The sequence below is a fragment of the Podarcis tiliguerta genome (genome assembly GCF_965153285.1).
Source record: "Podarcis tiliguerta genome assembly, chromosome: 16".
Classification (NCBI taxonomy): domain Eukaryota; kingdom Metazoa; phylum Chordata; class Lepidosauria; order Squamata; family Lacertidae; genus Podarcis; species Podarcis tiliguerta.
The window spans coordinates 17,107,389-17,134,615 of NC_139549.1; the positions used below are offsets into that span (position 1 = coordinate 17,107,389).

The 27,227-nt window shown below is 46.5% G+C and overlaps 1 protein-coding gene and 1 long non-coding RNA gene across 3 annotated transcripts in view; one reads left to right on the forward strand and one right to left on the reverse strand.

Annotated features, from left to right (window-relative positions):
• LOC310665974 overlaps positions 1-9,976 on the forward strand; it is an 11,637-nt gene extending 1,661 nt beyond the window's left edge. Inside the window, exon 2 of the long non-coding RNA XR_014505733.1 lies at positions 9,919-9,976. This is a non-coding gene — a long non-coding RNA (uncharacterized lncRNA). The remainder of the gene's footprint in view (positions 1-9,918) is intronic.
• Positions 1,929-25,530, reverse strand: ARHGAP30 (Rho GTPase activating protein 30). Of its 2 annotated transcripts, none has more exons than XM_083416380.1 (12): positions 25,023-25,530; positions 14,718-14,820; positions 14,070-14,217; positions 13,167-13,249; positions 12,792-12,899; positions 12,397-12,524; positions 11,460-11,628; positions 10,855-10,955; positions 9,743-9,820; positions 8,499-9,002; positions 7,184-7,425; positions 1,929-5,860 (listed from the first exon to the last, which is right to left on the reverse strand). In XM_083416380.1, exons 1-12 carry the CDS (start codon positions 25,129-25,131, stop codon positions 3,593-3,595), a joined length of 4,041 nt encoding a protein of 1,346 aa, XP_083272506.1. In that variant the 5' UTR covers positions 25,132-25,530; the 3' UTR covers positions 1,929-3,592. The 2 variants fall into 2 exon arrangements, with proteins under 2 accessions (XP_083272506.1, XP_083272507.1); XM_083416381.1 differs by having other exon boundaries at positions 10,855-10,952; positions 25,023-25,526.
• Between the last annotated feature and the right edge of the window lie 1,697 nt (positions 25,531-27,227).

Consider the following 27,227-nt stretch of genomic DNA (forward strand, 5'->3'; position numbering starts at 1 on the left):
CCTCGGCGGAAACTGTCACGCAGAGAGTCCAGAAGACGTGTTTCCGTTAAGGAGCTTTTATGTTGGAAACGTTTCCGAAAGCAGCCACTTTCGGATTCTGCTAGCGACTGACGCAGCCATGCTGGAGGGGCTCCGTCACAGGCAGAGGTTTGAGAAGCGGTTCAAACTCTGAGGGATTGCAATTTACACACAAGCAGCTCTTCATCCCATCACAGCAGCCTCATGCCAGAGTTGTGCCCAAGAAGCAGGTGAGAAATATCAAGACACCTGTTAAAAACACTAGCACAGCAAATTTAAAAACGCATTAGGCTAACCCAAACTTCTACAGGTAGGTAGCTGTGTTGGTCTGCCACAGTCAAAACAAACAAACAAAAAAATTCCTTCTAGTAGCAACTTAGAGACCAACTAAGTTTGTTATTGGTATGAGCTTCTTCAGATATAGTGGTACCTCGGGTTACATACGCTTCAGGTTACATACGCTTCAGATTACAGACTCCGCTAACCCAGAAATATTACCTCGGGTTGAGAACTTTGCTTCAGGATGAGAACAGAAATCGTGCAGCAGCGGCATGGCAGCAGCTGGAGAACCCATTAGCTAAAGTGGTGCTTCAGGTTAAGAACAGTTTCAGGTTAAGAACGGACCTCTGGAACAAATTAAGTACTTAACCCGAGGTACCACTGTACAGTGAAACAGAAGTCACCAGATCCTTATATATAGTGAGAGGGTGGGGAGGGTTATTACTCAGAAATAGACTGGAAAGAGAAATTGCTGAATTGCAAATTATTACCAAACTTAAAACCATGGAGAGACCTGGTCTGAACAGAGACATTGGATTCTTATTTCATTATACATGATACAGCTATTTTTAGCCATCTCACCCCTTGCTTATTCCTGTAAGACCAATTGCAGTCGTTAACAGTCGTCAACAGGTTAACCACACTTATCAACCAATCACCCATTCCTACCACCCTTCTGAGTAATACTCTTCCCCACCCTCTCACTATATATAAGGGTCTGGTGACTTCTGTTTCAGTGTGTCTGAAGAAGTGTGCATGCACATGAAAGCTCATACCAATAACAAACTTAGTTGGTCTATAAGGTGCTACTGGAAGGATTATTATTTTTTTGTTCCAAACGTCCACAGTAGATCTAGTAGTAATGATTCCACTAGATCAAATTGTCTCAAATGTTGAGGTATGGTTTAGGTATCACAAGATCCTGAAGATTTATTGCAACCTTTTTTCATTGGCGTTCATGCAGCTATTTTTAACAATTTCATGAGTGTCAACAAATATCAATGGCTATTGAAGAATAGCTGAAGAAGCCACAAAGAAAAGCGTTGCTTAACACATATGGGATGGCGTTTTAATGACGGAAATCTTTTGGACTCTACCACTAAACCTGCACGGGCAGCACCAAGGTCACACCCACACCATACACTTAATGCACATTTAAAGCATATGGCTTCTCCCAAAGAATCCTGGGAAGTGTGGTTTGTTAAGAGTGCTGAGAATTGTAGCTCTGTGAGGGGTAAACTACAATCCCCAGGAGTTTCCGGGGGGAAAGTCATGTGTGTTAATTGTGCTTTAAATGTATGGTGTGGATATGACCTAAGTCTACACTAACCTGCTATGAGGAAGTGTCACCAGTTAGTTGTAGACAAACCCCACACACTTTACAGCATTTGAAAAATGGGAGCAACTCAGTCTTTGTAACACTCCCATTCTCACACCAGTGACCAATCTGCCCCCTTTTCCACTCTCCATATACAAATCACGACAGGTTTTTCTCTGCTGGTATGCTAATCTTAGTACTATTTGGCTAGCCACATAAATTTCCTGCTATCTTTTTTACACTTTAGTCACCCAACAGGCCGCTTAAGCCATTCCTAAGCGGGGTCAATAAACAGTTTCACAGACACAATAAGTGTTTTTCAAATGCTCTGCTTTCTGAATTTAATACACACAAACCGAGTATAGTCTGCACTTAACATCTGAATATGAAAATGCATTGAGTTAAAGACTGTTGCTTTTTTTTCCTGTGTAAAAGAGAATCACGAGGCAAGACATCTGGACTTCTGAGATAAACCATTACTGATTTTGGGCTAGTGAATAAAGTTCATGCAACAATATTCCTTTGGGCTCTCTACTGGAAAGAGGGACTAACACAGGTATTGCCAATCTAGAGATCTCCAGATATTTCTGGACTACAGTTCCTATCAGCCCCAGCCACCATGTGTCCATGTGCTGGCTGGGGCTGATGGGAGCTATAGTCCAAAACATCTGGAGGGCCCCAGGTTGGCAAAGGCTGGACTAACAAGCCACCCCAAGTACCAGGATCCAGGATATTCTGTCATCCACAAAGCCCATGTGGGCGATCTTGTGTCCCCATATTACGTTCTGCAAATTTTTGAGTGCAGCATCGTGGTAGCCATGTACAAATATTCATTACTACCAGCCAAACAGCATGGACATTTATTTTCCAATTCATAGTGGAGAAACAATGTTTTGTCTCATAACTGTCACTCATTGCTTCTGGGACGTTTGAGAGCCTCTAGGTACATACATGATCCCATGCGCGTGTCTACATGCAAAATCCTATGTATGTTTATACTGTACTTAGAAGTAAGTCTCGCATTGCTGAGCGGGACTTCCTTCCAAATAAGTATGCAAAATATTATGACAGCCTCAACCTTCAAGGCAGTGATCTCGCTCAGTATCCTTCCATGTTTAAAGAGAGAGCTAAACAGAAATTTGTCTCTTGCATCTATAAGTACATTCAGGCCTTCAGGGTAAAATCCGAGTGGGATGTAGGCTATATAACAGTTCTACTTCGGCCTCATTCACACCATACATTTAAAGCACCATGATACAGTTTTCAACAGAACATGGCTGTAGTCGTTAAGGGTGCTGTTAGGAGAATCCCCTATTCCCACCCAAGGCTAGAGTTCTTTTACTGGCATTCCCTCCTCACAGGGTACTCTGGGAATTGTACTGCTGTGAGGGGAATAGAGGCCTCCTAACAACGTTCAGCACCCGTAACAAACTACGCTTCCCAGAATTCTTTGGGAGAAGCTAAGACTGATTAAAGTGGAGCTTTATATGCAACCATCCAATATGTATTAATAGTTAAGGGGATGCCTGCCTGCACAGAAGATACACACATTTCAGAATGGTAAACTTACAGTATTTCTTTTCTTTTCTCTTAATTTCCGTCGCATCGATTTAAGCCTACTCACTCACAATAGCATTTATCCTACATCGCTATCTACCACCCTACCTACCGCACAGGACTCAAATCTGAGCAGCTACCCCAATTTGCAGCACCCACGTGACATGTTGTATCACCCGTGGGTGCAGCTCCTGCAGCTCTTGCTTTCTCAGGCCCTGCTTGTGGACTTCTGGCTGATCTCTGCTTGAAGCAGATGATTCTTAGCTAAGGTTGGTTTGTTCCAGCAAGACTCTTCTTCAGTCCTTTGTGTCCTGATTGGGTGGGTGGGGAGGTGCCACATCAGTGCAGAAGTCCCAAGGTCACAGCAGCACCAGGCAGCACAGTTGAAGGCCAGATTTGGGAACCAGCTGCCAAAGCGAATCACCTCCGCTCCTGCTGTGCTGCTAAAAGCACCTCTTCTGAGTTGGACGCACGTCGCCCTGCCTTTGTCAAGCTCAGTTTTCTCCTTGGCGGGAGATCCTGAGGAAGGGACAGAGCTTCCAGGCTTGGAGAGAGTTGGCCTTCTGGGATGATGTCAGGCAACGCTGGAGCAAGAAGCGGCTTCCCCGGGACAAAGGCATCTGCGGCTGTGCCTGCGCAGGACAGGGGTCTCAGGGGCCGCTGCCCCAGAGGCTTCAGGGCGGGCTTGGGGTTCGGGGGTGGCTTCTCTGTTCTGGGAGGGCCATACAGCCCCTCCACATCTCCAAAACAGTAGGTCTGCATCCTCCTCACTGGGGCCTGGCCCACGTGTCTCTCCTTGGCAAGAGCGACGGCCTCGTCGAACGACATGCTGTTCCCGTTGCGCCAGCTTGCCCATCTCTGCTTCTGGGGAGCAGCCCCACCAGCCTCACCGAGCAATAGAGGCGCCGGAAGTTGCTTTTGGGAGGGCTCATCCTTCCCTTCTTCACCCCTGGCGGTGGTAGTGCTGCTGCTGTGTTTATCCAAACTTTCTAGCAGAGAGCACTTTGTATTAGGGAGCTCATCACTGCTCTTGGGCCAAAGGCTGCATTTGTCCAGTGGGGAGTGCAGTAGCTTTGGGACCGCGTCTGCTCCTCTGCTCTCGTAATCTCTGTCATATTTCTCTAAACTCACAGGCATGGAATTCCGCTGCTTCCGGAGGGCCCCTGAATCGCCAAGACAGTAACCTGGAGAGGTGGGCAGCTTGGAAGAAGCCAGGGGAGTTTTTACATTTTCAGTGCTATCTGGGGTGCTGCAATGTACGTCCAGGCTGGCTGGGCGAAGGGGCCTGCGCAGAGAGCCTTCGCTGGGCCCCTCTTTTATCCCGTTTCTACAGTTCTTTTCTGGGACAGGTGGGCTGCACCACATGAGGGAGGCTTCCTTGGTTGGAGATATTGGCATTAAGGACGGAGGGATCTTGGCAAACTGGGGTTTCGGAGGCACGACCGGGAAAGATTTCGCCTGCTGCACTCTGATGGCATGCGAGGTCAACCTCATGGAGACGCTTCCGTCAGAGAGGTCGTGCTTGAGGGCATCGGAGGCTTTCGCCGGCATTGAATGTGGTGGTGTCTGTGGAGGACTTTCTGGGCAGCCCTGCAGAGAAGGGGCCCCGAGCGACGAGGCTTCAGACCCATTGGAATTGTCAGGCGAGGAGCCACCAGGAGAGGCTCTCTCAGGTGGAGCATCTAGCTCAAGACTCGGCGCAAGCATTGGAGACGTCTCGGAAGAAGCATTTTCAGAGCAATTGTCCAGCAAAGAGGAAAGTGGAGCGCTGTGCAAAGTGGAGCCATTCAGGGGTGAAAGAACTTCTGCTGCCTGAGGATGAAGAGCAGTCTCTCCCCTCTGTAGCTGCTCTGGCTCTTGAAATGGGAACTCGTAGTCTGGGTGCCAGTCATACAATCCATCCACCTCCAAGGTAGATCCATCTACCTCCATGCTGGGGCTGCAAGGACATCTTGCAACCTGCTCAATGCCTAATTCATTGTGTCGTTCCCACTCATTTTCAAGGCTCGGTTGGGCTGCATGGTTTTGATTCTCTTGAAACGAAGATCTTTGCACAGGGTTTTCTGGAATTTCATCAGGGCATTTGGCATGCATCAAGCACCCTGTTCCTAGGAGCAGGTCATCTTCACCTCTGGCGTTTATGCCTTCCATCTGCAACGCTGGCAAGTCAGGATCTACCTGGGTGGTCTCAGCTTCAGCCTTCATGAGTGTTTCCAACTGACTGAAATCACTACCAGAATCCAGGAAGGCCTGCAACTCTTCTTCAGATGGATTGGCGGAAGCTGGATCCAGCTGGGAATTGTCTAACCTGAAGTCGTGAACTGGAGGGCCAGCCAGGAGCGGTTCCCTGCCAACTTCAAAGAGATGGGAGCTGTCTGGGTCTTCAGGTGAGGGCTGTCCAGCCAGACTGAAGGGCTGATCGTCCAACGTGTTCCTCGGAAGACAGGTGTCATCAAGAGCCTGGTCTTCATCTGGCTGCTGGAAATGCTGTAATTTGCCAGCTAAGGGGCTAAGGTCATCAAAAGCACTCAAGTAGACCTCTTCACTGTCAACCTCCTTCGAAACCTCATCGCCATCTGAACATCCCACAGCCAGATAATATTGGTCATCTTCCTCTTCCGAGTGCTCGTTCATACACTCCTCAATGGACAGGTAATCTAGTGGTGAAACAGCCGAAAACATCTCCAGCTGGAGGTAGAGAACGAAAAGAGTTTTAAATAAGGCTCCTCTTTGGTTCAAACACACACGTCTTTCTTTTTCTGAGTTACCCTTTTAAAAATAATGAATATAGCAAACACACAGAACAACCTCCCTTTCTCCATATGTTTAGGTACCAGACAGCAAGGCGCTTTGAACTACAACTCCCACCAGCCCCAGGCCTGTGTTGACTGGGGCTGAAGGGAGCATAAGAAACTGCCTGTTTCTTTATTCATTACGTTTCTCTCCTGCCCTCCCTTCCAAAAAAAGCCCAGGGCAGCAAAACCCCAAACCAATACAACACACCATGTGCCCAAATCCAACTACTGTACCGGGTTTTAAGGGGATTTATGGGTGGAATTTGTATGAGTTTTAATGTGTTTTAGTTTACTCTACAGTGGCTTTAATTTTCTGTATGTTTTAAATTACACTTGTAAATTTTTAGTTGTAATTTCATTGTTTTATCTTGTTTGTAAACTGCTTTGAGATTTTTTTCCTACTATCAATATATAAATTTTATGAAATAAATAAAGAAATAAATAAAGAATGAATGAATGAATGTTTGGCGGCTCCAATCCATTTAAGAAGAGCCCTGCTGAATCATGATAATAATGGTCCACTTAGCCCATCACCCTGTTCTCACAGTGGCCAACTAGATGTCTCACTGTGAAGCCCCTGAGCAGGACCCAGGCATAAGAACCCGCTCCCCTCCTGTGGCCTCCAGCAACTGGTATTCAGAAGCTTTGCTGCCTCTGACCCTGGAGGTGAAGCATAGCCATGAATTTTGTCCAATCCTCTTTCCAAGCCATCCAAGTTGGTGGCCATCACTGCCTCCTGTGGGAGGGAGTTCCATAGTTTATGCACTGCCTGAAGAAGTCCTTTGTTTTATCTGTCCTGGGCTTTGCTCACTTTGGATCACCTCTGCTGCTGAGCACTTGTTTACGTCTTTTAACACACTTGTGTATTGTCTTTAAAAAACAGCCCCATCCATTATATGCAAGATTATATGCCAAAAACATACTTAATATGTATAAAAGGGTCAACCCCTATGCTGCACTTTATTTCTGCAGCATAATTTTATATTAATGGATCCCCGCCCCCACAGAGCTCTATGCATTGTTGTGTGTACCTGCTTATGGAGATTGTAGGAGCTGTCTAGCTCCAAAGGACTCCTTCCTACCTTGGAGCTGCCAAAATGGTCAGGTAGGAGCTGATGTGCAGCTCCTGCTAGGACAGAGACTCAAGGATGGGGTGGAAGAGCACCTGCCTTTTTAACTAGGTAAAGATTTTGGGTGACATAGTCATGGACCTCACCTGCATCCCGCCTCCTATCATCTCATTCATGAACCCACTGCTCATGTCGTCCTCCGTGAGTGGGGAACTGTCCACACCACTGCCTGCAAAACCAGGCGCTATGCTGGTGCTCTTCCGGGGCTGGTCTCCATCCATGCTTTCACCCAGCCAGGCATCTTGGCTGTCCAGGAAAGAGAAGGAGTCCTGGACCTCCAAAGACATCTGGTTTTCTTCCGAATCAGACAGGCCTCCTGCCTTTGCATCTGTTTCAATAAGGCGAAGCAAAAGAAGAAGAAGAAGAAGCAAAGAGCAAGTCAGTTCTTTGTGACAGGGACTAGCTCCTTGGTGAGCCCCAAGTTCTTTGTAATGCAAGTATTTAGGAAAACTGCAGATGGTGAACGCAATCTTAGGAAGAAGAAAAAACAGCACCTCCCTCCCCTGTGAGAGAAAAGGGTTCTTGCTCTGACCCTAGTCTGCATCACTTAAAAATAAAGTAAGTTAGTAAGTTAGAACTATTGGGTTGCATCCCATGTTAGCCATACTCAAAGTAGCAATTAGTGGACATGGTTAACATTTGCCCAGTACTTTTATTATGTGTAGAGCTTAGTTGAATACAATCCATTCTATTTATTATATACACATTTTTGCAGATTTATTTGATGAATCAATGAAGATTCATATAGGTAATCAGGTAAGATTCCTCTAGTTGATTAAATATGTCACATTTCAGGTGTTCAGCTGTATTATTTTGGGAATACGTAAGAACTGTAAGTAGGGTCGGTTCCCAAGTCAAGAAGGGTAAAAGCACTGAAAAGTCCCTTTCACCTGCTGTCATCTGCTTAACTTCTGAAACTGGGGGCATCTGGGGCAGAGCCTCAAAAAGGTGATGTTAAGGAATGGGCAGGTTTCATGCAAGAGAAGATGGTTCTTCATGCAGCTGTGTAATACGCCAGTGGGCACAAACTGGGGAATCTGGCAGCAAGGCCCAAGTGCCACCAGGAGTAGAGAACCTCTAGCCTGCAGGCCCATCTTGGCTCAAACCACACTCACCTGCCTATCAGCTGACACCACTCGTGACAGCTGATCTTCAGCTGATGGGCATAGGTTCAATCCTGCAGGATTCCACGCATACTTTTTCCTGATTCAAGTAGGGGGCTTGCATAGACCCCTGCCTGGTAAAATGAAGATTTTAGGGGGCAGGGAGAATGCTGTCAAATTTGGCTCAGGGGCCAGTTCTGATAAGGATCTGGCCCATGGAGCCAAAAATGGTTCCACACCTCTGGTCTATACCACCAAGGCAACTTGTAGATGGAAGAAATGGTGGGGAGATACTTACCTTCAGTGGCTTCCTTGTTTGTGAGGTCGGGCACCAGCTTCTCCTCAGTTTCTTTCTGCTTAGAAGGCTCATCCTCTTTGGCCTCAGAGGTCTCAGAAGGGTCCTTCTCCAGGGCACAGTGGCTCAGGGCAGGGCACTCGAGCCCCCGGGTTAGCCGGGACAAAGTGAGGTTGGAAGTGATGTGGAACGGGACCGTAACAGAGAAAGGCCCAGAGATGTGGACGCCGGCACACTTCTCCGCACGATTCCGCCCAGTTTTGGGGGATCTCCCTTGAGGGGCCACCCCAACAAGGCTGGACCTGCTGGCTTTCGGAGTGGTGGGCTCCGACTTGGCAGTGGCTTCGCCCTCTGACTCGCCTTGTGCTTCTTCGGCCTTGGGCCTCTCCGTATACTCGTCAGACTCCGACAGCAGGAAACTGTTATCGAGAGAAGCCGGGCCATCAAAACTCTCACGGCACAGAGTGAGCTGCTTCTGGGAGATTTTCCTCCCCAGCTGAATGTCATCTGCACCCAAAGGAAAAATGCTGGATCAAAGAGGGTCCCAAAAGACAGGGCCTCATGCCTGGGCCCCAAACCTTTTCCAAGGTTGCCTTCCAGTAGCCTTAATATTGTGATGAATTTCCTATGAGATTACTCTGAATAGGTACACTGCTGGGTTTTAAAAAATTAATATTATTTATTGATTTGTCAACCAAAAAAAAGTGCAAACATAACATAAAGAAAGAAAGCAAAGGATCTGATACTTAAATTGTAAAGGGTCACAGCCTGGAAGGACAAAAGTACAAAGATACGGCACAGCTCCAAATGGATAATTAAGTATTAACTCATAAAAAGATTTCCTGTACAAATAGTAAGGGTATATGAAAATAAAAGTATTATCCATCTGTGAATTCCATCATTATGGAGAATAAAGGTTCTATATAGTATTAAATGAGCTAGATTTTGACTATGCCAATGTGCCTCAACATTTGTATAAAAAATCACATCATATATCCAAAAAAATTGAGTTCTGCCCTTTAGATACTTTTAGTTTAAGGAGATACCTTTTCAAGAAGGGCAATCTGCCAAACCCTTGAATACCAGCAATCCAAATTATTAGGATTAAAGTCCTTCCAAGATTTGGTGAAACACCCAAGTCCTTCTGTCTCCTCCATCTCTATGCTCCAGGAGGAATAGAAGTGGGGCAAAAGCCAGACAGCCCCTCAGCAGCGAATGTAAACAACTCCAGAGATTTCTGCACCTACCATCACTGGCACATGGCATGGAGCTGAGGGAATCCATGCTTTTGGCCGGCCGCAGACGCATCTTTCCCATTTTGTCATCTGGAACAGAAAGGCAGGGTTGAGGCAACCAAATCCAGGCCTCAAAAAACCCTTTTTTTCAGTTGAATTTTAATAGTATATATTTTTTCCTTTTACAGGCAACAAAATAAAAGAAGCAACATCAACATAACAAACCAAAAGAACCGCAGAAGGGATGCATACAAAAAGTGGGTATTTATCTTTAATAGAATTGTCACCTGCCAATGATTTCAACTGTTTACAGCGGTCTTTTAAATATATTACAAAGTTATTCCAATCTTTTAAGAATACTTGATCTTCCTGGTTTCTGACCTTTCCCATCAATCCAAATTTATATTTTTGATGTTGGTGAAGAGTCTTGCATGTTAGCAGATGAAACATAAGATATAAAGTCCCACCACATTGCACATAAATATTCAGGAGATTTTTTTTATACTGTACCATAGTGCTAAGCTTAAATCTTTTAGTGTCTTCCATTGTTTTGTTAACAGAGATTCTAGCAGTCAACATCCAGATAATTAATCCTTTAGAGAAAAAGTTGTCTCATATATCATGGTCCCATATATTTAATAAAGCTCTTTAATAAAGCTCTGGGGGAATTTACAACCAAAGTGGTTGGTTCTGCGCCCTGGAGGAAAAGGGGTGACTAGAAGTGTAAACGACTATCAGACTCTGAAAAGCTGCTATCACTGTATCGAGTTTATCCATTTTGTTGAATTAATTAAACGAAATAGTTTTTATTGCATTTTGAATTAAATGTGCAATTAATTGTTACTGTTTTGAATTTTATTGTGTTATTATAGTCCTTCTATTCTGAACAACCGTTTTATAGGGCAGGGGGCACTGGGGATGAGTGTATAGAACCAAAGGTACAGTGGCTCAAAATTTTGTGGGAACCATTGATCTGCACTATAATTCAGCACTTGGCGCTTTTGTTGGGGAAAATAATCAATGAGTTAGTGACAGAAAGACCCACTTTCAGGCCATATATGTGGCACACTTAACTCTTAGTCCTCTTGAACAGTTACAGTGAGCTTTAGCATTAAGCCTTTTACCTTTGTCCTCCGGCTTGTTCAACTTGCGTTTGGCATCATGGCTGGATCGGCCGAGGTTGAAAATTGACTTCCATTTCTTTGCTTTAAGGGATCCTTTTCTTCTGTGAAGAATTGGAATGGAGGTTATAAATTTTGCATGTAGGACGGTCATCATGTGTCTGGAGCCACTTTCAATGGGATCCTTAGGACTCTCTAAGTCCTCAGAAGTGAGGGCAGAGGGAAAGGGGTTTCCTGTCTGGCTGCAGCTAAAATAAGCATCAACAAATCTCTGTGCACGGATTTACTATTCTCATTCATGCAAGAAAAACAACACCAGATAAAATCATCAGGGCCAGGGGCAATTGTGCAGTTTGCTGGGGGATGAAGGGGTCTGGAATATCTGTGACCAACGCTGCACAGTCTGGGGACAACACCACCACATAGGTAGGGATGTGCCTTTTTCTCTGCAGCCCAGCCAGCAAGATGGGCTTCATGCCCTTGGGTTGTAGTCGCTTTGCAAAATGGGCATCTGATGCCATCCTTTGTAACTAGAATCTGGAAATTCTCAGCAGGCAAATACAGAAGTGACCATGGGAAGGGGAAAGAGAGGGAAGGGAGGTGTGTACTTGTTGTCGGTGAGTTCGATGATGGTGTGGTAGGGTCGCATCTGCGGTGGGCCATCCCCCTGGTTCAGCGCAGCTGGGATATTGCAGGAAAAGGAGTATTTGTCGTCGCCAAAGGTCACCGGTGAGCTCGCAAGGAGAAGGGACTTCCTGAGAGATTCACGGCTCCCGGCTATAGAAGTAGTGGAGAAAAACAGCATCATCAGAAAATTAAGAGCGCAGGAATAAAGCCAGAGAGCTAGTTTAGTGCAGGAGAGACAGTGTGGTAGAGTGGTTAAAGAGTATTGGACTAGTACAGTTGTACCTTGGATCCCGAATGCCGTGCAAGTCAAACGCCGCAAACCCGGAAGTGAGTGTTCTGGTTTCTAAACATTCTTTGGAACCTGAATGTCCAATGCCGCTTCCGATTGGCTGCAGGAGCTTCCTGCAGCCAATCAGCAGCTGTGCCTTGGTTTCTGAATGTTTTGGAAATCAATTAGACTTCCCTAACAGATTCTTTTCAACTTCTGAGGTACCACTATACTTGGGAGATCAGGGTTTAAATCTCCCTACTAGGCCATGAAGCTCACTGGGTGACTGTGGACCAGTCACTGACTCTCAGCCTAACATTCCTCACAGGGTTGTTGTGGGAATTAAATGAGGGAGAGGAGAACTTTGTACAACACCTTGAGCTCCATGGGAAGAAAGTTGGGGTATAAATCCAATAAATAAATTAAATAAACAAACCACATGCTGTCACCACAACCTCCCTCGGGAGGTCCTCAGATTTTGAAAGCTCTTTGGGAAGTTCATTAGGGCTGCTGAAGTGCCCCCCATCTCCCCTCGAGGCCCATGTACTGAACGTGTATGGAGGGGTATTGCAATGGAGGGCACTACAAGAAGTTCCAACTCTACATTTCTATAATTCTATGCTATTCGTCTGTCACACATAAAGACCTACCACAGAGAGGGACATTGTTGAAAATCTGATCCACGTGGGTGAGGATAAACTCCACCACAATGGACTGGACGCGGACCTCCATGAAGGCTGCTGTGCCGTTGAAGCCACACGACTCAATGTCCTTGGACCTGAGAAGAGAGAGAGAGGGGGTGAAGCCTAATGAAGCAGAGGTGCACAGGTTGGGAGTGGGTGTGGTGGGTCTTGCTGACACTTGTTTGTTGAGCAAGAATCTCCTGATTGTCAGGCCAGTCTTCTTCCTCCTTGTTCAGAAATCTAGTTTTCCAAATTTGCCTTTGTTTCAGTCCAATTCCCCTTTGCCAGGCCTTAAACAAAGTTGCTGTCAATGGTGGTTCACCAAGAACTGAACCTGTTTGATAAAAGCTGCTATGTCTCACCTGAGCAGGTTGGGAGCCCAGACGATGGCCAGGTTCCGTACATGCATGTTGGTCTCGGAGCTGAAAGAGGCCATGTGAACTAGATGCTTCATCAGGAACTCCAAGGTCCTTGTGGTGGATGCAAAGCCAAAACAAATATGGGGGGGGGGGGACACAGAGTGAGGGTCAACTGAACGAGAAATCACAACCACCAGCATCCATCAATAGGAACCGGACTGTGAAATCTCCTTACCAGCCATACTAGCATTCAGCAATCTACAGGGGGACAAAAATCAGGACACTCCTTTTTATGTCCCGAGCTCTCACACATGTGCGAGACCAAAAGACGCTATGAGGATTGAGCCAGAAAAAGGGCTTTTTGGCCCTTGCAGGTACCTGTAGTGGGGCGCTGGGAGTTCCTTCAGCACATCCTTGATCTTTTCCAGCCGACCCTCCTCCATCTGGATGGCCACAGCATCCTGGGAGACGTGGGAGAGAGGAAAGAGGCACTCAATTCACCATTTTGTTTGCTCAATTCCACAGCATGCCTTCCACCCTGCCATGCAATACCAAACGTTGAAAGCAAATAGTTTTGGATACCGGGTACAGTCATCTGCCAGACCTGAGCCACAGTTGCCATTGCATTGCAGGGGGTTGGACTAGATGAGCCTTTGGGTTCCTTCCAACTCTACAATTTGATGATTCAATGAGTAGCATGCAAATCTATACACAATTAGGGCAGATCCACACCGTATATTTAAAGCACATCCAATGCACATTGAAAGCGGATGAACCTTGGAAACTGCTGTATTGGTGAGCACAACAAAGCAACACTTTATATGTATTAGGGCAGGGAACAGGGATCCTCACACTCGGGGGCCTGAATGCGGCCCTTCAGGACTCTCTGTCTGGCCCTCTGGAATCTCCCTAGGCCACATCTCCTCTCCCAAGCCACATCCCTCACTGGCCCTGCTTTGCCTCCTTCTGCCTGGCTGGAATCTGTCCTTGACCTCTGTTAATGACTTTCAGGGAAGGGGGGTAGGACTAGATGGCTCTTGGAGTCCCTTCCAACACTGTAATTCCATGACTCTTGCTTGAGGCAGAGGTGGGTGGGTGTAGAAGCTAGCCTACTGTTCAAAGCTGAAATTTAAATCTGTTGCCCTGCCCATATCTGCCCTTGGCCCCACCCACTATTGGCATATGGCTTTTGAACGGTTCCGCAGAAGAGAATGCGGCCTTTGGCCTGCCCTAGAGTGAAGGCCCTTAGTGCGAAATATGCCCTGGGTCAGCCATACTCACGGCAAACTTATCATAGAGCTGATAGGTGAGGAGCGGGTTGGGCAGCTCCCTGAAGTAGGCCTTGCAGAGCGAGCTCACGCAGTGGATGTCCTGGAGGTACAAGTCTTTGTTGAGGTCAGGGGAGCCCCGGTCGTTGTCAAATTCCAACCTGCAAAGGGCCAGGAAAAGGGGAGGAAGGAGAAAGGCAATGGAATATATAGTAACACCTGAAGATCTGGACTATCTGAAGGCCTGTTACGGGGGAGATGGAGCAAGCTTGCTTTCTGCTGCTCCAGAGAGCAGGACCCAAACCAATGGATTCAAATGACCAGAAAGGAGATCCCGGCTAAATATTAGGAAGAGCTTTCTGATGGCGAGAGCTGTAAGACAATGGATTGGACTCCCTCAGAAGGTGGTAGATTATCCATTGTTGGCGGTTGGATGGCAATGTGTCAGGGATTCTTAAGCTGTTATTCCAGGTAGGCTGCTTTTGGGCAGGGAGGTTCCATTTATGGATCACAGCTTACAGCCATCACTTGATACCCCCTGCTCCTCTTCCTCCATAAATTTCCAAAAAATCCTTTTTTGAAAGCCATCTAAGATGGCAACTTCAGTACTACATCTTCCGGCAGTGGGTTCCACACATGAATAATGCCAGCTGGCTTTTACCTCAGCTTCTGGATGTTTGAGGAGACTCCTGACAGCCGGTAGATCCCGTCCACGATTCCGTGCTGCTCCACAAACTCCGTGCAGCTCTTCAGAACCTGAGGAACTGGGAAAGGGTTGAGAGTCAGCCTGGGGAATGGTGGTGCCTCTTGACAGATGGCCAAAATCACCCTGAAGGGCAGTCTGCTGTGGTCCCGGGAGGGCTGGCATCATCCCCACCCAGCAGTGCTGGCCATGGGGCCTCCTGGGGCCCACCACCAATAGGACCTCCATTCTGAACAGCCACAGGGCAGCTCTACACCATACATTTGAAGCACATCCAAAACACATGACTTTCCCCCCAAAGAATTCTGGGCGCTGTTAACGACACTGGGAATTGTAAGTCTCTGAGGGGCAACTACAGTTCCCAGAATTCTTTGGGGGGAGTCCATTGCAGGGCTAAGTAGCAACAACCTAACCCACACCCCGTCTAAATATTCACCAGTTGATTTGGGTTTACCGACCAAAAATAAGATTGAACAGTTTTTTAAAATCTCCAAATCCCTGACAGAAAGGGTAATATAGCCAGTGTGGTGCAGTGGTTAGAGAGTCAGACTAGGACCTGGGAGACCAAGGTTCAAATCCCCATTTGGCCATGAAGCTCACTGGGCGGCCTTTAGCTTATTCGCAGTCTCTCACAAGTTTGTTGTGAGGATATAAATCGGAAAGAGGCGAACTATGTGTGAGGCAAGAAGCCTGCCTTTTACTCTTTTCTGTTGGGACTTCTTTATTTTTGCGGCAGGGGGATTTGCAAGCAGATTGATTTAGTAGATTCAGGGCTGTTTTAAAACATGATTGTTTGCACTTTTGTTTCATGATTTTGTTATCACGCTGATTTTATATCATGTGGTTTTAAACAACATAGCTCCGTTGAGCAGCTGGAGGAAGTGGCCTATGTGTATCTGAAATAGCTCCTTCATGAAGTAGGGAAGGTACCAGTATACAAACCAACTGAAAACTTGCTTGTGTTTGCTTTTTTACGGGGACCTCGAATGAATCAGAAGTCCATTCTAGTGTCAGAGATGGGCAGGCCTGGAGATGCTTGGAACCCAGCTAACATTGTCCGCTGGGCCTCTAATGTCAAGATCGACACTTAATAGGGAAACAAAATAGATCTGATGTGTAATGGGCAAGTGTGGAGACACTCTCTCTCCCTCTCTCCCTCTCTCTCTCTCTCTCTCTCTCTCTCTCTCTCTCTCATCAAGGGTAGATGTCTGGGTGGAGTCGCTGGGTGATTTCATTTCCGAAGCAGAGACAGGAAGCAAAATGCACACAGAAGGAGAACTGAAGCTCTCAGCTAAGTTACGGTATAGCAGTTTTTAAGAATGCGCTTCCAATAAATGACATATTCTAGATGTAAAGGCCACAGCCCTTCCCCACTTTTTGCTGCCCTCCTTCCACCTCTGTGTTCAGAGGGGCAGAGAGAATCTGTAGCAACCTTTGGAGAGAGTGCAGAGGTGGTCAGAGAGTCTTTTTTACAGTTTTTAAAAGGGTTTCTTTGCACACTGTCTCCAAAACACAACCCTCGTATAGGTTGCAAGGCAACTGTACTTACAAGTGAAGATTATTACTTCAGGGATCTGTTGCAATGGACTTTATCTCAGGAAAGCTCTTGGAATAATACCTTGATATGTCTTTAAGGTACCACAACAAGGTTCTCTGCTGTTTATCCCTCAGGGATGTCCAGAGGCTATGCTCCACTGCAGATAGGGCCTTCCCCACTATTTCTTCCCCAGCAACATGTGCCCTGCCTCATTCAGGAATAAACAAAGGCCATGTTCACAAACTGTCTCTCTCACTTACCCTCCTCCTTTCCACCTGGGCCAAAGCCATACCATACATTGAAAGCACTCTGACACCATTATGAACATGTCATGGCTCCCCCCCAAAGAATCCTGGGATCTGTAGTTTGTTAAAGGCTCTGACAGTGGTTAGAAGGCCTCTATTCACCTCACAGAGCTACCACTTTCAAAGCACTTTCCTCACAATAAACTCTGGAAAAGCCTGGACCTGTGTCTAGATTGAAACACGGCACAAAAGGATGTATGGGTGAGCTGCTCAACTCATCCCTAATTTCATGCAGCTAGAGGGCTTTTGAATTATGGTGCTGGAGGAGACTCTTGAGAGTCCCATGGACTGCAAGAAGATCAAACGTATCCATTCTTAAGGAAATCAGCCCTGAGTGCTCATTGGAAGGACTGATCGTGAAGCTGAGGCTCCAATACTTTGGCCACCTCATGAGAAGAGAAGACTCCCTAGAAAAGACCCTGATGTTGGGAAAGATGGAGGGCACAAGGAGAAGGGGACGACAGAGGATGAGATGGTTGGATGGTGTTCTTGAAGCTACCAGCATGAGTTTGATCAAACTGCGGGAGGCAGTGGAGGACAGAAGTGCCTGGCGTGCTCTGGTCCATGGGGTCACGAAGAGTCGGACACGACTAAATGACTAAACAACAACAAAGAGGGCATCTGCCTCTAAATCTGTGTGCATGGTACTTTTTGGACCATTGATAACATGCACCGATAACCAAAAGAGCCATCCCAATGCATCTTTAATCAAAACAACAATTATTCTACTGGCTATTAGATCAATTGAATGTCAAGGCTACTACAGAGTCAATGGATACAGCAGACAGGAGGAACAAAATAACATAAGAAGAGCCCTGCAAGATCAGACCCAGGGTCCACCTAGTCCAGCATCCTGTTTTCACAGTGGCCAACCAGATGCCACTAGCAGGACCAGAGCCCAAGCACACTCTCCTCTCCTCTCATTTTCAGCTACTGCTTTTCAGAAGCATTACCACTTCCAGTTGTGGAGGCAGAACATCGCCTTCATGTCTAGTGGCAATCAGCAGTTTTCTCCTCCACGAATTTGTCCAATCCTCTTTTAAAGCCATACGTGGCCATCACTACATCTTTCGGGAACAAACTCCACAGTTTAAGCCAGTGTGGTGTAGTGGTTAAGAGCGGTAGTCGCGTAATCTGGTGAACCGGGTTCGATTCCCTGCTCCTCCACATGCAGCTGCTGGGTGACCTTGGGCCAGTCACACTTCTCTGAAGTCTCTCAGCCCCACTCACCTCACAGAGTGTTTGTTGTGGGGGAGGAAGGAGAATGTTAGCCGCTTTGAGACTCCTTAAAGGGAGTGAAAGGCGGGATATCAAATCCAAACTCTTCTTCTTCTTCTGTGTGAAAGACTTCCTTTTCTCTGTCCTGAATCTTCCAGCATTCCCCTTCCTCAGATGTCCACGAGTTCCAGTGTTATGAGAGAGGGAGGAAAGCTTTCCTCATGCCGTGCAAAATTTTATAAACTTCCAACAAGTCACTTCTCCCCCCCCCCTTCTCCAAAACTCAAAAGCCCCCAAACGCTGCAACCTTTCCTCATAGGGGAGTTGCTGAATTTGAAAACTTCAGTTTTAGAGACTCTGGTAATGCCACGGAAGGTATGGAGGTTTCAAGCAGGCCCTTATTTTCATCTGTGAGGTTGCTGCAGGGTTTGAGCTTTCTAGGAATCTACGGGCTCCATCCTGGCAGCTCCGCCCTGTTAATGTAACCGGCAAGGTCCATCTCAGGTATGCGTGCCTAGAAAAGTGACACCTTGTCTTTGGGAGATCTGCTCCTGCTGATTGTCCCCGGATTGCGAAGCAGCAGCCCAGGTGTTCCAAAAGCAGCCCTGTCATTAACAGATACCATCTAATTGTGCTCATTACACACCTCCTATCGCTCTTCCTTGAACGCTTTCCCGAAAAGCGGAGCGGTTGTATAAACCCTGACAGTGGCCCACATGCAGCGCCCAGAGGACTAGATTAGAGCATGTCATGACATAAAGGGAGCTTGCTCAAGAGCACACCACCCCCGGTGTAAACCCTATCCCGTCCTTCTGCTAGAGAGGGCCTGCAGGAGCCTGGGAGAACAAGAGCAGGGGTCTGCTTCTCCCACACGGACAAGAGCTGCTCCCCAAAAGCTTTTGTGCAAACTTGCTTTGCTTTGCAGAGGTGATAAAAATGTTGGGTGCTGGGTGGGAGAGACGAGCTGTATTCAGCTGTGGTTGCCACCTGTTTTAATGTGCCCTGCTCCTCTGCCTTTAACAGCAGTGCAGAGACTTAGCAAGTGAAGCTTTTCTTGGTATGGAGATCAAACAATGGAAAGGCCTCACGTGAATTTGGGCATGCCCGGAGGCAGTAAAATTATGGCGTACAATTGTTGTACACCGGTTATTATGCTGCTCACTGCCTTGGGCTCTGCTGAGAGGGAGGGCAGTATGTTAATGAAGATAATAACAATACCAATACTAATAGGTAATGGGAAGACGCACAAAGGGAAGGGCCACAGCTCAGCGGTTGAACACCTGCTTTAAGTGCAACCTGTGCCAGGTTTAATCTCTGGCATGTCCAAGCAAGGCTGGGAAAAGGCTCTCTGTCTAAAACTCTGGAGAGCCGCTGCCAGTCAGTGTAGGCAGTACTGAGTTGCATGGACCAGTGGTCTGACTCAGAATCCCACACCCCACAACACTCCTCAGATGAAAACAGGGACATGTTCTGCATCAGTGTCTCTCCCCTGCACCTCCTCCTCAGAGGATGGGTCAGAGATGCAGGCGCAGCAGCCATAACAGCTGCTCTTCAGCGCCCACTAATGCCTCCAGTCCTGCCCACCACAAACATGAGGCCCCTGGGACTTTCCATACAAGGGCTGAAAGTTCCCTACAAATTCTTCTTGGGCTGAAAAATGCACTCATACCTTCTGCATTGGAGACTGAAGCTCCCTGCGGAAAAGTAACTCCAGGACTTTGGTGGTTTAGGGGACCATTTGACCTGGCTGAGCACACAGCTGATGACTTACTGATATTTAACTGAATGTTTTACTGGTAGCTTCTCCATTTTTACTTGTGTATATCTTTGTATTTTTTTGTTTCAAATGTTGCATATGCATTTTTCTTTTTCTTGTTCTAATTATCTTACTACATTTTATGCTTGGGGATCTTGCATATTAAATGGGCACATAAATATTAGGCAAGGATTGCCTAACTTTGGAAAGGTTACAGCATTTTTGTATGTCCTTTTGAGGCACTTGCTGTCTAGTTTTTCTATAGTTTCCAGTTTCAACTAAAGAGTTTTTGTTCCAAGTTTTCTCCCACCTAAGCTCTGGGAATGTATGCAGGCATTTAGGGCAGAGGGTTAGACTAGGACCTGGGAGCGATTGGGGTGGAAATGCCCACTCAGCTTTGAAGCTCACTGGGTGACCTTGGGCCAGTCACTGCCTCTCAGCTTGACCTACCTCACAGGGTTGTCGTGGGGATGAAATGAGGAGGGGAAGGACAATATAAAAGCCGTAAGGGTATAAGAAGAGCCTACTGGATCAGGCCAAAGGGGCCCCATCTAGGCCAGCATCCTGTTCCCACAGTGGCCAGCAGGATGCCTGAGAGAAATCTGCAAGCAGAACCCAAGCACAAGAGCCTTATCCCCCTCCTGTGGTTCCCAGCAACTGACCTTCAGAAGCATTGCTGCCTCCAACTGTGGAGGCTGAGCAGAGCCATTGTGGCTAATAGCCACCCATAACCCTCTCCTCCATTAATCTGCCTGATCCTCTTTTAAACCATCAAAGTTGGTGGCCATCACTGTATGAGCCCTTTGAGGGAAAGGTGGAATAGAAATGCAATAAATAAATAATGATACAGTGGTACCTCGGGTTAAGTACTTAATTCGTTCCGGAGGTCCGTACTTAACCTGAAACTGTTCTTAACCTGAAGCACCACTTTAGCTAATGGGGCCTCCTGCCGCTGCCGTGCTGAACAATTTCTGTTCTCATCCTGAAGCAAAGTACTTAACCTGAAGCACTATTTCTGGGTTAGCGGAGTCTGTAACCTGAAGCGTATGTAACCCGAGGTACCTCTGTAATGATAGCACTACTAATATTATTAAGTAAGCAGCCTCCGGCATGCTCTGCCACTGTTGCTTGTTGTGTCTTCTTTCGCTTGCTCAAGCACCTAATTGATGCAATCACCAAAACTGGACCAGCAAAACAAGGAAGTTGCACGAGCCACCTCCCTTCCCTTCCCCTCCCCTTGCAAATTCAAACAAGAACACCGCTTGCTCCCCACAGCTCACTTCCTGTGTGTCTCATACTCTACCAGCCCCTGATCTGACAGCTCACAGGTCTCAGAGGCATGAGAAAGAGAGAGAGAGAGAGAAAGAGAGAGAGACACTCGAGTGGAGTTTTCCACTGGGGGTTTGCTTCTTTGCTGCCTTTTGCTTCTAAAACCTCATCCCAGGTGATGCAATAGAGATCCCAGTGCTGCTGAGGGTGGTTTTTTAACCTGCCAGGTGAACGATGCCTGCCCTGTTTTAGATGAGATTGCCCTCCGTCTGAAAGAACAGGTGTCTATACCCTTTTATCCATTTTTACACACTGGAGGTACAGATTGTCTCTTTGGTACGGAGCCCCTTTTGCCATAGCTCAGTGGGTAGCGCATCTGTTTTGCACGCAGAAGGCCCCAGGTTCAATCCCCGACACCTCCAAATAGGGCTGGGAATGTCCTCTGCCTGGAGAGCTGCTGCCAGTCCGTGCAAGCAACACCGAGCTAGATGGACCAAGCACTTAGAGAAAAGACAAGCGAGAGGCGACAAGACAACGGTTTATAAAATGACACCTGGCATGGAGAAAGTGGATACAGAAAAGATTTCCCATGACACTAGGGCCTGTGGACACCCAATGAAGCAGAATGTCGGAAGAATCAGAGAAAAGAAAGTACCGTATTTTCCCGTGTATAAGACTACATTTCCCCCCTATTTTTTCAAGTTTAAAATTGGGGGTCGTTTGTACACGGATAGTGCATACAGGGGATTTCTTTATTTGGAGTCCCAAAAAAGAGGGGTCGCGTTATACACTGAAAAATATGGTACTTCTTTACACTTGCTCCCACAGGAGGAAGTGATGACCATCAATTCAGGTGGATTTAAGAGAGGATTAGAAAAAAACATATGGAGAACGGCCATTGATGGCTACTAGCTCAGATGTCTGTGCTGTGCCTCCACGGTCGGTGGGAGGGAATAATGCTTCTGAAGACCAGTCGCTGGAAACCACAGGAGGGGAGAGGGCACATGTGCTCAGATCCTACTTACTGGTTTCTCACAGGCATCTGGTTGGCCAATGTGAGAACCAAATGCTGAGACTAGATGGGCCATTGGCCTGATCCAACAGGTTCTTATGCTCTGAATCAGTTAGTATAAGGGCTTATCCACACTTAAATTTTGCACTGCACTTTCCAGGCACAGGCCTGTGTTTAAAAGCTCCATGTCTGGGCGTTCCCAGCTCCCCCCCCCCCCCCCGCCAAACTTTCCCTGTGAAAACCCACTCTTTAGCTCTCAATCGCAGCAAACATTCATCTGGGTTTTCTATGGCTTGCCATTTCCTCTGATTGAGCTTTAAAGAGCAAGTTTGCATAGGGAAAGCTCCGGGGCAAAATAGAAAATGCTTGGCCCTAGAAACTTTAAGCGTGAATCATGCCTGAAAAAGAGTGGAAGAACATTTTAATGTTTAAAATAATTTATTCTTTAAAAATCCCCAAAGCCTTTCTTTTAGGAATTCTAGGTGCCGAAATCCCAATGGAGCAGAAAAGATTATTTATGTATGCGACCACGGCTGTGCTGATGTTATTGGCCCAGAGATGGAAAGAAGTCCCGACCAGAGAAGAATGGCGGATTAAATTGCTGGATTATGCCAAAATGGCAAAAATGACCAGAAGAATCAGAAATCAAGAAGACCAGAATTTTAATAAGGAATGGCGGAATTTATAATTTATCTGAAGAATCATAGTAAACAGTTAAAATTGTTAGTACAATTAGAATGCCACTTGTAGTTTCATGGCGAATTTTGGATATAATGGAGATGTAAAAGATTTGGATTATCATAAAAGATGCAGGAGGAAATGACTAACAATAGGACCCACAAAGGGGAGGAGGGAAGCCCAGGAGATTCTATGGAATCTTGATTTTATGATGTATGTTGGATATGTGAGTATAAAATGTTAATTTGAGAAACAAAATAAATAAAGTTATATATAGAAAAGAAAAGAGTGGAGGAAAGGTAGGTGTGGATAAACCCCAAGACTGTATCCTATATCCCTACATTGCCCAGGTTAAGCTGGTATGCCAGCTACAACCCAAAATATACATGAAAAAATACGGTATATCTCACCCATCTGACTTGGTTGCACTCTGGGCAGCCTCCAACATAAATAAAAGCATAATAAAATGTTAATTTTTTTTTAAAAAAAACTCTATACAGGGCTGCCTTCAGATGTCTTCTAAAGGTTGTATCTTCTTGAGTCGGGATTCACATAACTCCATACTCTCCAATGAAGATAGGGACGTCCTACCATACCCTCCAATATTTATCCGATGAAAATAGGGACATCCTTAGGAAAAGTGGGGACGTTCTGGGATCACATCAGAAACGGGGACAGCTTCTGTAAATCCGAGACTGTCCCTGGAAAATAGGGATCGTTGGGGGGGTCTGCTAGTGCCAGGCCAGCTGCTCTGGTCCGTTCTGGGTCCGCTTCTGGGATCAATTCAAAATTCTGGCTCTGAGCTTTAAAAGTCCTTCACACCTTGGGACCAGGATACCTAAAGGACTGTCCATCTCTGCACTGAGACAGAAGTGGGCAATTTCTACACCATGAGCCACTCTTGGCCCACCAGTCCACCCCATTTGGCTCACCAGGCCATTCTAGGGAAGACATTCTAGGTAGGAAGATGTTAAACCTTCTATCTTTAGGCACCAGGTTAAAACAACTCCCTTTGTATCTGCTTTTAGTGAACAAGGATGTTGAGATTAGCATGGCCATTCATTCTTACAATCTGAAAATGCTTCAGACACCATTTGCTTTATACTATTTAGTTTTACATTCATGCTGATCCTTTAAAAAAAATATTCTGATGTTTTATTATAGTAACATTTTAGAAGCTGATCTGTGATTTCTTTTCTGAGGAAGAGGGGTTGAATTAAAAGGCCAGGGCACATAGCTGCCAACTCCCTGAGGCCCTGGGTGCCCAAGCACCCACAAAATTCCCCTTGAAGGCGCCGGACACCCACAACTTTCAGTGCCAGGGCCATGAACGCTGCATGGCACCCATGGCCCTGGGCACCCACAGTCACGAGGCCAAGCTGGCACTCCTGCCAGGGCATGAATATTCTAGATAAATAATACATATATATTTTTTAAAAATGAGAACTGGGCACAAAATCATGCTGGGTGGTACTCCCCCCCCCCTTGGTACTGCTTGTGGGGGGGGGGTGTTTGTGTGTGTTGCTGATGGACCAGGAGACAGATACCCATAGCAGAGTCTCCTGTGTGGGTTCCAACAAATCCATGATACCCCACCCCCAAGTTTGGAATACCCTCCCCAAGGAGGTGCTGACATTGCAATCTTTTTGGTGCCAGATTAAGACGTTTTTAATTTGACCAGGTGTTTTAAATTGGTTAGGTACATAGTGAGCCAAGCTCCCAATTCATCTACTTCAGTATTGTCTACACTGACTGGCAGTGTCTCTCCAGGATTTCAGAAGGGAGACAAACCCAATCCTGCCTGGAAATGCCGGGAATTGAACCAGAGTCCTTCGGCGTGCAAAGCGGATGCTGTATCTCTAAGTTATGCTTTCCCCCAGGATTAATGGCTTCTGTTATTAATAGTTTTGTAGCCGCTCAGGTGCTTGTATAATGTAATGTAATAATAATATAATATAATATAATATAATATAATATAATATAATATAATATAATATAATATAATATAATAGCATAACCATATATCATCACCCTGGACTCCTTCGGAGGAAAAATAAAATTACAATATATAATATATTATAATAATATGCCATTGTACATTGTCCTGGAATCTATTGAATGAAGGGTGGTTTTGAAAATGTTTCAAATAAATAAAAAACAACCAAGTTTTTGTTTTGTTTTGGGGGTGTCAATGTCACAGTCAATGTCACTCATTTACAATTTCAAGAACTTACTCACAAATGCAAAGGTTTTACAAAGCACTTTGTTAAAGTTCTCAATGCCTTTGTGGAGCTTGGAGCCAGCCAGGAAGGAGATGGTGGGACCCCTCTAGACGCCCAGCCCGAGACCACTGAAGCCGAATAAGGTGTTCTGAGCCACCCTTGAGGCGCAGGACCCCTTTTCTCAAACCATTTCCTACTGGGGGCAATGGATGCTGTACGCTACCAGGTAAAGACATTTCCGGCCTCCGAAAAGACAAATCACTTACCATCCCGGCCAGATAACTGCAGATGCTCTATTAGGTCACACCCAAAGACCCGATCCTTGGCCTGTCCCTTCCGCTTCACCTTCTGCCGGGCTTTCATGGCGAGCGACATGTGTGTCGAGGCGTGTGAGCGCTCAGCCTTCAGTGGCTCTCGTCTCCTTCTGCCCCCAAGGCCACTGGGGGCTCATTGGGCCCCCTGTCCTCTCTCTGCAGAAGCTGTTCAAAGGCCCTCCGACGCCGTGGAGACCTTCTGCTTCCTTAAACCCATGGCTGCTCCCCGTGCCATCAGCTCTCCGTGACAAAATGGCTCTAGGCTATCCAGAGGCCAATGCGCTCCAATATTTTTTCCAGGTTCTGCGCGGAGAGGCACCCTTTGGCCAGCACTGCTGCAACGAAACGTGTGATCTGGGTGCAGGGAGGAAACTGCTGAGGCCCAGGGCCCGAAGTAAAGTGTGGGGGCACGAGAATTGCTACGCTTCTGTTCTCACCCAGAGCCCAACAGGAAGTGAGTTCAGCTTTGCCTCTAAACCCCAACTTCCCGTTCAGAACATCTTTGAAACCACAAAGAGCAAGTTAACTCTTGCGCAAGAAACTCGTTCAATCTCAACCACACACACACACACTTGCCAATAGACCCATGGACGTAGGGTTGGAGGACTAGGCCACATGGCCACATGTCTCCTTTATCGGTCCACCCATCACGAATTTTGTCGAAGCCTCTAAAAAGGACGAATCCAGATTTTTGGCCCACGGCCAGAAATGTTGTGAGGGTCCTAAGCAGGTGTGTGGGTGTGTGTGAGAGAGAGAGAGAGAGTGAGAGAGAGAGAGAGAGAGAGAGAGGTTGAGAGGTTACTTGAAGAGTAGTCAGGCACTGCATCAGACTTTAATAGATGAGGTGCTAGCAGCTTTTCACTTCTCTTCTTGATCTTTTCCACCCTTCCAGAAAGTTGGTAATTAGAAGAACCGCTCTTCAGACAAACTTGTTACAAAGAACTCGTACTTGACTTTGCCTATTTTCCCTCCCTAGTCAAGTTTCCCTTTTGTGTCTTGTTTGCAGTGACCCGCAAGCCACTCTGAGGGCCTCGTTTGGATGGAGGGTGGGATAAAAATGCTTGAAATATAATGTAATATAAAATAAATAAAACCCAGAGGATATAATGCCAAACCAGCAGCAATGACATTCTTAACCTGCTCCATGGCACTAAAGTCAGGGCTGACCCACCCGTCGGGCATAGCTGTCAACTTACAGATTTGAAAATAAAGGACCTGCAGCCTCGAAAATAAGGGATCAGCAGCCATGAGGCAAGGTGAGGTGTCCACCTGAGGCAGCAAGTTCCCCAGGGGCAGCAGATCCGGCCTCCAAGGAATGTGTTGCCCACTGTTGCTGTTACACTCCCCACTTGTTCCCAATGTAGATCTTTTATTTTCTTCATTCCTGATGTAGGTCTTCACTCACTCCTTCCCTGGCAGGTTGGGAGGGTGCCATTTTGTGGTTTGCCTCAGGTGCTGAAATGTCTTGGGCCAGCTTTGCCTAACACTTATCTTCAATGGGACCTTAAGGTTCAGTTAGCCTTCACTGGGGTTGGTACAACTGCAGTCTGCTTCTCCTACAAGGAGTAGCGTGCATGGAAAAGAGTTTAGCATGAGGGCGCATTTCCGGAACTGCCTTCATTCTGCTGCATTGTATTTCACACATTTGGCTTGATCCAGCAGCCAGGCTTTCCTTACACCCTTATGGATATTTAAGGTATCCATAAGAATAGCCGCTTCTTTTGATAAGGAACCAATAGTGGTATTTACGTCATATTTTAGCACAGGGGATCCATTCAGCCATGGGTGTAGCTGGGCCCTTGATCAAGTAAAACAATAGGGATACTTAATTAACTGACCTAACAAAAGTCCTGCTCCCCCAACCACGTTTTGCTCCCTCCCCCAACAAAAACCCTGGCTATGCCCATGCATCCAGCCATCAGAGACATAGCCTCAAGGCCTGACTTGAAATCTCCAGGTTTGCCTGGCGCCTTCCAGGTAGAAGGTGGAGGGTGAGTAGGAGTGCCTTTAACGTTTAAAAAATAAAAATAATATAAGTTGCAGCTTACAACTTTCAGCCCAGCAGAAGCTGGATGCAAATTATTGCATAGACTGGGGGTGGGGCTGCCCTCCTCCGCTCCACTCTCCCAATTAACCTCTGTCTCCAGGATCCAGCCT

Coding starts and splice junctions, on each gene's coding strand:
- ARHGAP30 (XM_083416380.1), bottom strand. CDS start 25,131: ATGTCGCTCGCCATGAAAGCCCGGCAGAAGGTGAAGCGGAAGGGACAG. Junction 14,218..14,717: donor TCAAACATCCAGAAGCTGAG/GTAAAAGCCAGC, acceptor GGCCCTTTGCAG/GTTGGAATTTGACAACGACC. Junction 12,525..12,791: donor TGGGCTCCCAACCTGCTCAG/GTGAGACATAGC, acceptor CTCTCTTCTCAG/GTCCAAGGACATTGAGTCGT.